The 8,788-nt window shown below is 49.7% G+C and overlaps 1 protein-coding gene across 2 annotated transcripts; it reads left to right on the forward strand.

Moving 5' to 3' along the window:
* The first annotated feature begins 3,271 nt into the window (after nt 1-3,271).
* Nucleotides 3,272-8,566, forward strand: LOC125543007 (uncharacterized). 2 transcript variants are annotated; one of them, XM_048706252.2, is made up of 10 exons: nt 3,272-3,517; nt 5,784-6,484; nt 6,602-6,626; nt 6,748-6,837; nt 6,943-7,114; nt 7,210-7,283; nt 7,394-7,463; nt 7,617-7,825; nt 7,950-8,023; nt 8,126-8,566. In XM_048706252.2, coding segments are annotated over exons 1-10 (1,485 nt in total). In that variant the 5' UTR covers nt 3,272-3,515; the 3' UTR covers nt 8,194-8,566. The 2 variants fall into 2 exon arrangements, with proteins under 2 accessions (XP_048562209.2, XP_087402608.1); XM_087546482.1 differs by lacking the exon at nt 3,272-3,517.
* Nucleotides 8,567-8,788: the final 222 nt, after the last annotated feature.

Here is an 8,788-nt window from a genome sequence, read left to right on the forward strand (position 1 = left end):
ATGTTCCGCGTCTAATTGGCTTATGGAAATCATCAAGGAATCACTACAAAAGTTGACAAAATTGTTTGATTGTTTGCTTGATTGAGAGAGCAAGTGCAGTAATTTAAATAGCAATTAAAGTAAATAAGTGCAATAAGTAGCCCAATCCTTATTTGTGTGAAGGAAATCGGTTGTGTTTCTTATATTGGTCAAATCGTTCTGGAGGACAGGAGAGTATTTTACCATGTTGTTTTCACCTAGTATCGTTAACTATAACTTTCGTTGCTTTGATAAGTGTGTGGTGGAGCCTACGCTTATGTACCACCCTACTTGGACTCATACATACTTATGATTATATACTTTAATAAGAATCAACAGATACCAAGGATAACTGAGATAACGTCTAACCATAGTGTTAGATTCTAGGGTCCCCATTAATTCGTCATGCAATAGTTTATAAAGTTAGGGCATGGTAATATTTGCCTTTCCTGCCACCCCTCCTAGATAAAATAATTATATAATGTTATCCTCTAGGCCCATATAGGTGAAGTGACATGCAATTGATGTTTGAATATCACGATTAGAGAATTACACCACAACATAACATCAAAATATCAAACTTGATGCAACTTCATATGGTTACGAACAACATGGTTTCTCTCAAGTCCTCAAGAACATAATAGATTACTCAAAAGACGTCATAATGAACATGAGAAATGGGGTAATTATATGGCTAACAATTTGAACATATAAATCTTTCACCAATAAATCAGAATGCACTGACTAACACCGGAAAGTGACCATATTAACCAATCTATAACAAGTACATACATTGAAAGGGAGATGCAGATGGGGTTGGTGTTGTAGATGGAGTTGGTGAAGGTGGTGTGTATGAAGATGGTCCCCACGATGCCTAGAGTGTTAGTGATGACGATGGCTTTTGAATTCCCCTGTCCGAAGGGGTTTGATCCCGGCAAAATCAGCCCCCTGGTTGAGGAAAAGTGCTCCCCGTTTTGCCTCAGTGACAAAAAAATTCCTAGATAGTAAGGTTAGTGTTTTTCCCTAATGTAAGAATAAGGGGACCGGAGTGGAGACCACCGGGTCCCTACAAGCCCCACACAACCAAGTGGCCGCCCTTGGGCCTCGACTCGTGGGGGTGTGGGCTCCAAATGCCAGTCCTAGGCCGGGGACTTTTCACATTGGCTCTTTTTCTTCATGCATATAGTCTTTATTTTTTCTGGAATTATTCTGGCTTGAGAAAAAAATATTTTCTTTACTTTGCCTTCGACTGGTCCTTTCTGATAGCTTCTCATTGTCCCCCCTGCTTGTTCTACAAATGCAAAATAAAAGGGGGGGAATGGTATAAGAATGATGACATAATATATAAAACATGATTATAAATGAGCAATTTATAATTAAAAAAATAGTGATGCAAAATGAACGTAACAATGTAAACAACCTCTGAGCAGAGTAGCAGACTACGGAAGTACTTTTATCTCGCCGCACAGTTTCAAGTCGAATTCAACCTACACATGAGGCAACAAAAAAGGATAAATTATGCCGCGAGAAATATCAACTTCCATGAACTGTATTTTAGGCATTATTTACAACGGAATTTACCCCTTTTCTGTCCTCCAGTATATGTAAAAAAACTGATATTCTAAAATGATACTATGACATCGGAAATGTTCACTGCATCATGGATTCAATTTGCCCTCTACGTGCATTCTTATGGCCTTTTGCAATTTGCACCATATACAAACCACGAACGCACCCACCCGATTCGTGCTCCTCCGCATCCACATGCACCAGAGAGCGCGCCCCGGTGGGAAAGTACGTGCCTGCACTACACCACGGAGGTCAAGGATCCGTCCACGTCGCCTTGCCAAATCCAGCCGTGCAAGGCGGTACGTAGACGTATCCAAAGCCAAATGACATTGACGAGTCGTAGCACATGATCATGATGCACACCATCTACTACTACATGCACAAGTGTGCACGTACGGTTATCGCCGTTGCGCCCAACTGGCGGCGAGCCCGAAAGGGGCCCGAGGCGGGACGCCCGTCCCCGAGCATGCTGCGCATGCACGGACATATATGGGGCGCCATGACGTGCGCCGGCGCGCGTGGTCCAAAAGTGCACGAAAGAGTGGTCGAGATCGGCGATATCCCTGCTATATATGTTTGCTGAGGCGATTATTCCTTGCAAGTGATTGCTTGCTTGCTCACCGGGCATACATGCATGCATGTGTGGATGGATCAATTCACGATCACAAGTGGCTTTGTGGTTCCTCAGCTGGCTGTAGGCGTATGGAGGGGTCAGTTGTCGAGTCGGACGGGTCAGCCAAAAAGCGGTAATCATGCAGCAGGATTTATCATACTCGCAAATAGTACACAGGCATTCTCTAGCTAGGCCAATGTTTATTTTGACAAAGGTATACGAGGAAGATTTTGCTCAGGCAGTCTTACAACTTGTGTCCGATGGTGGGATAACCCCGGGATCCGCACCTCGTGACGCAACAGTGCCCTCCAGCGCGGCCAGGCAATAGAAAAGGTTAAGAAAGACCCGATTTTGCATGTCTCTCCCAGTCCAGGCATTGTCCAGTTGCCCATCCATCCACTCGTCCACATGTAAGTTTTCGCAAGAGAAGCAAAAAAATCCGTCAACATGTAGACAAACGCAAGAAAAAATCTGCTCCAGTTGTGGCAGATACGGGGCCTGAGCCGAGCGACTGCAACTCCTCGCTCGTCGTTGCCGTCTCCGTGAAATTGTGGCGGTCAGACCTCGCCGGCGTGGGCCGCGGACGCAAAAATCCAAGTCGAGGCGCGCGGACCAGAGTCGCCGGGGTTAAGCTTGTGGTGGACTGGTGGGGTCAACTCGCTCCACATCTTTTTTGTGAAGGTGGCTCGTTTACTTCCGTACGTGTCCACACACCGTCGCTGTAGAAACGATGAGATGGCAAGCTATGAGGTGCCACGGCGCCGCAGCGGCAATGTGAGCCAGTGAACATCACGGGGTAGATCCAAAACGTACACAGCAACATAGATGGAGCTCGGAAGATTTTTAGGCCGTGCATATATGTGCCGTGGGTCCGGAGCCAAGCGTGTGTGTGTGGAGAGATCGAGCGAGGCGGAGGTGGTGCGTGTACGCGTGTGGCACGTACGAAATACTCCTTATACCGAGCCGAAAACAGAACAGAAAGAAAAAAAAACCGCACCGGGCGCGCGTACAGACGACAGAGGGACAACGAAACGCAGTAAAATATAGAGGCGCTGCCTCCTTTCCTGCGGCGGGAATAAAACGGAGCACCACCGCCACCTCCACCCCCACTCTCCAACCCGTCTCCCTCCTCCGCCGCTCGCCCGAATAAAACCCCCAGGCCGGCATTGACGCATCGCCAATCCGCTATTGCCAGCCACAGTTGAGCCAGAGGCGTACGTACACCTCGGGCAAGCAGGGCAGCTCAGCTTCTACCTCCCGGAAGACATTATCAAGGAGTCCTTCGTCTTCCTCCGTCCGGTCCCATCCAACGTGCATGTGAGTTCCTCCTCCTCCTCCCCCTCTCTGTCCGCTTCCTTGCTCCCACGATCATCATCCATGCACGAACACCATAAGCTCGCTAGCATCCTAGCTCCTGGCCGCGCCGAATCTCCTCTCCTTTTTCTCATACAACACACTAGAACCCTAACCAAATCAGTGCATAAACCACAAGGAGCGCCATCCCTTTCCCGCATATATTCGGGGCCAAATACCGTTTTCCCCGGATCGGTTCGGCTGTCGACCGGGGAGAGGCCGCAAACGAGCGCAGACCGAATAGTATAATACGCAACAGTGGCGGTTGGGTAGCAAGCAGCGCATTCGGTTCTGCCTTCCGTGGTCGGGAGCGCAAGCCACAGAGATGCGTTCCGTGCCCGCCAATCCCTCCCTCATCCCTCCGATTCCTTCTTCTTCCTACAGCAGCCGGGTTAGGTAACCCGAGGTAGAATCCGATTCTCTACCGCGACGTTCAGCTCCGGCCGGCCGTACGTGGATCTAATCAAGGTGCGTCGTCAACGGTGCTTTTCTCACCCTCTCTGATTAAGATTCCAAGCGCGGTCTCCAGCGGTAAGATTCCAATGCTTTTCCCATTTAGCGGCCGGGATAAATGAGAATCTCAAACTTCATTAGCAGATAGATGAGCAGTGGGAATCCCTGTGTTCATTAGCAGATAGATGAGCAGCATGGAAATATCTAGCGGCAAGCTTCGAAAAGGTTCTCCATATCATTCAGAGAATATGTGCAAGCAAAAAGGAAAGGATGGGATTATTGCTTGAAAAGAAGATCCTTCCTTTGCACAGAATTTACAAGTTAATTACTACCTAGTAACCTAGTTTGTACTTAACACAAAAAGGACTATGCATGGTTGCTTACCACCAGCGGCAACTTGGCCGCACGACAGAAAAGAGGAGGAGGACAGGACTAAGCAAAGAAAGCCCTAAGCAATCCTCCAAGCCAAACTACATATTTTGGGTATTGTTATTATTGTGCTGGTGTTCTCTGGGAGGGCATGGCAAAACAAATATTTTTTATAGCAATTTATTTGGTCGCCAGGATGGCAAATTCCTTCAGGAAGCACGGCCAAATCCTGGCCAAAACTAAACTGGGCGGGTTTGCCATCCTCGCTAAAGAAAACAGTCATCCGTGGACAACATAAAATTGCTGTGCAAATCGTTCGCAATTGCCATGCTTCCCAGCAAACGCTCGCTTGCTAAACCGGTCCGTGATTTTTAACATAGGTTATGTATTGCTCTAAGCGTAATTAATTAGCGGCAATATTTGTTCCTGATGGAGGAATTCAACCTCTCTCTCTTTCCTTTTCCCTTCATCCAATCTCTTTGCCATTTGTACGCTTTGCCTTTGCGGCTTTGCTCTTTTGTTTTTCCATTCCACAGACATACACATCGGCCGGCCGTCCAAAGCTCCACATGACAGGCACAGAGAGAAAGAGAGAGCCATGTGCGACTGTGCATCCTGCTCAATCCTATGACTACTCATGCATTGAGCTTTCTCTCTTTACTTACCTTACCTCCATCTGTAACCCTAATCTTCCTTTAAAGGCAAGCGTTGCTGCTACACATAAACGCATACATGTAGTAACATGCATCTTCTCTCTGGTCACTGTCACTCCACTCACGCCTTGCTTTCCCTTTTTAATCATCCAGATCAAATTTGATACCACTCTATGTAAGTATGCATGCAGCTTTGGCACAAAACCTTTGATGATTCAGCACAGCAGCAGTCGTTCAACACAACACACAATCCTAGCCGTTGAAAGGGAAACGAGTAAGCAGTCAAAATTAATTAGCAAGCCGTTTTGTTTGGCCACAAAATTACTCAGGTGGTAGTAGTTATTACTCCCTTTGTAAAGAAATATAAGAGTGTTTAGTTCACTACTTTAGTAATCTAAACGCTTTTATATTTCTTTACGAAGGGAGTAGTTTTTTTAACCGAGTAGCCGTAGTTTGCTTAGTCGTTAGTCATGTGGGGTCGATAAAAATATAGGTGGTCAACCGGGGTCAAACTCGGGAGTGATGGCAGGCACAAGTAAATCATATTTCTGTCCAAGCAGAGCGGCTTAGAACGGTCCTAATTCGGCCATAAAAAAGCATGCCCGGGACGTCACTCCGTTGAGAGGGAGTAAAAAAGTAGCACATCGTTTTCGCTCACGAGCTAAGCTCGCCGATCCGCGCGCCTATATTCATAGGCGAGCCACGGAAGCGTACGCCACGGACGATCTCGTGACCCTGCTCGTTCATGTCCGCAGGAAACCCGGCACAGCTACAGCAGCACTCGTCCGTTGGCGCTCCTTCTTGCCATCAAGCGGTCCACCGATGACGCTTGACGGCGGCTTGCCAGTCACCACCGGAGGCGCTGGCGTGCCCATGGCCGCGGAGAGGGGCGGCGGCGGCGGCGGCGGCGGCGCCCGCGTGGCGCCGGAGGTGGTGGTGGAGCGGGATGCCGCCGTGGCGACCCCTGCGATGGAGAGGGACGGCGGCGTGGGTGCCGGCGTGGCGCCGACTGAGGCGGCAGAGAGCGACGGCGGCGGCGGGAGGAGCTGCGGGGAGCAGTGCGTGATCCGGGTGGCGGAGGAGTGGTGCTGCGCGCGGTGCGTGTGCGTGGGGCCGAACCCGATGATGGCGCGGTACGTGTACGCGCTCATCTTCCTGGTGACCAACCTGCTGGCGTGGACGGTGCGCGACTACGGCCACTCGGCGCTGGGCGAGCTCCGGCGGCTCAGGGGCTGCCAGGGCGCGCGCTACTGCCTGGGCGCCGAGGGCGTGCTTCGCATCAGCCTCGGCTGCTTCCTCTTCTTCTTCGTCATGTTCCTGTCCACCATGAAGACGCGCAAGGTGCACGACTGCCGCAACTCGTGGCACTCCGAGTGGTGGCCCGTCAAGATCGCGCTCTGGATGGCCCTCACCGCCGTCCCCTTCTTCGCGCCCTCGCCGCTCATCCAGCTCTACGGTCAGTCCCAACTCCCAAACCATCTCCCAAGCAGAAAATTTTAACTTCCTGCTGCTAATCATCTTGCCGTTGCTGATCGATCGACGTTGGGGTTTGTTTTTGTCTGGATTTTCTCAGGGAAGGTGGCGCATTTCGGAGCAGGGTAAGCTACTTACATCTCATGATCTCGCCTCCTTTTAGCAGACATTGATCGCCTTGTTCTTGAGTCACGTTCTTGGAGCATGTGACTGATCAGCTTGCCTCCGGGGTGAATTGAACTGCAGGGCGTTCCTCGTGATCCAGCTCATCAGCGTGACCAGGTTCATCACGTGGCTCAACGACTGCTGCCGATCGGAGCTCAACCTCAAGAGATGGTGCGTGGCGCCACTACCTTTTCCTCCTCTGTCTGTCTGAGTCTGGCCAAGTTGTTGTGTACAATGGAAATCTGACGAACAACTGGGGATGGATGGGTGTTGCAGCCACATGCAGGTGCTGGTGGTGTCGATCGTGACGTACGTGGGGTCCATCCTGGGGATCGTGCTCATGTACGTCTGGTACGCGCCCACGTCCGCCTGCAAGCTCAACATCCTCTTCATCACCGTCACCCTCGCGCTCGTGCAGATCATGACTTTCGTCTCCGTCAACTCCAAGGTGCTTACTTAGTCAGGCTGAATTAATGGCGTCGTCTCGGTTCTATGGTTGGTCTCGAAAGAAATTGTGTTCTGATCTGCTGGTGAAATGATCAGGTGAAGGCGGGGTACCTGGCACCGGGGCTGATGGGGATATACATCGTGTTCCTCTGCTGGTCCGCGATCAGAAGGTGAGACAGAGAGATGAATTCAGACCTGTCTGTCCAACATCGTGTTATAAATTCATTTCTCGACACGGGAGTTGCTTGCTTACATCTTGTTTGCATGGTGAAATTTACAGTGAGCCGCACACGGAGATGTGCAACAGGAAAGCAGCGGTCGCGACGAGCGCAGACTGGCTCAACATCGCGGTAAGAACACAGTCTCTCTTCAGTGATATACTACTGCTAATTCAGTACTACAAATTTAGAAGAGGAGGCAAACATGCCATCAGTTAATTTAGTTGCTGTGCTTGCTAGTCTTGTCTGAAAAATAGGTGCTAACCATGTATACACTGTTGGCAGAGCTTCGTGATCGCGGTGATCGTGGTCGTGGCGGCCACCTTCTCGACGGGGATAGACTCAAAGTGTATCCAGTTCAAGAGCGCCGAGGCGGAGTCCGAGGACGACGACATCCCCTACGGGTTCGGCTTCTTCCACTTCGTGTTCGCCATGGGCGCCATGTACTTCGCCATGCTCTTCATCGGCTGGAACGCGCATCAGGAAATGGAGAAGTAAGTTTCAGACAAGGAAGAAACACTCTGTCAGACTGAACTGACTGACTGCACTCTTGGATCACCAGATGTTCCTGATCTGAGAACACTGATTGATTAACGCGTTGTCTGATTTCATCCTCAGGTGGACGATTGACGTCGGGTGGGCGAGCACGTGGGTGCGCGTCGGCAACGAGTGGCTAGCGGCGATCACGTACAGTAAGTGTGAACGCCATTGCTGAGCTGAAATTTCTTCTGCAGACTGTTCATAATTTGTTTGTGTGCATCTACTGACGGATGGACAATTTGCTCACCTTGCAGTATGGATGATCGTCGCTCCGATCGTGTGGAAGCGGAGGCAGGTGGGGTCGTCGTCCGCGTGTGCGTGAGCGAACGTTTTATTCTCGCTCGTGCTAATTACCTACTGAAGAACAGCTAATCTACAAGAAAGAAAAGAGAGAAGTAGGGAGCTTGCTTGACTTGACGCTACTTCACTTCCACGACGCATGGACGGATGATGATGATGATGACGACGATGACGATGATCAAGAAGTGTTGGTCGGTCGCTCGCTTTTTGCCCAAGTTGGAGGTAAAAGAGAGGGGGAGAGAAAGGAAAGAGCCGAACGTGTTCCTCTTTGTATATAAAAGGCCAATTTTGCTTTCTGGCCGTTGCAGATAAAAACTAATTCTTTTGGAGTTGAGTTGATTGTATATTCTCACTCCGAAAAAAGAAAAATTACCAAGGAAATAACTTTCAAATTCCTTGTGGGGTGCCGAAATGTTTGCGCCTGGAAGTTTCAGGTCAAAATTCTTGAAATGTTTGATAACAAAATGTTGCAATAGTTTCGATGTCTCGACAAGCACATAAATATGTGAAAATCACTGCTTAAGAGGTACCCTTAGACTCTTTTCTCCCTTCTCCCTGTTCTCTCTCCATCTCCTTCCCTTGAGCGTCGCCCTCGTCCTCCCGGCTCCCCATCTTTC

Source organism: Triticum urartu, chromosome 3A (assembly GCF_056163025.1).
Source record: "Triticum urartu cultivar PI428250 chromosome 3A, HENAU_Tu73, whole genome shotgun sequence".
Taxonomy (NCBI): domain Eukaryota; kingdom Viridiplantae; phylum Streptophyta; class Magnoliopsida; order Poales; family Poaceae; genus Triticum; species Triticum urartu.

Coding starts and splice junctions, on each gene's coding strand:
- LOC125543007 (XM_048706252.2), top strand. Junction 7,284..7,393: donor TGCTGGTCCGCGATCAGAAG/GTGAGACAGAGA, acceptor TGAAATTTACAG/TGAGCCGCACACGGAGATGT. Junction 7,826..7,949: donor GCGCATCAGGAAATGGAGAA/GTAAGTTTCAGA, acceptor TTTCATCCTCAG/GTGGACGATTGACGTCGGGT.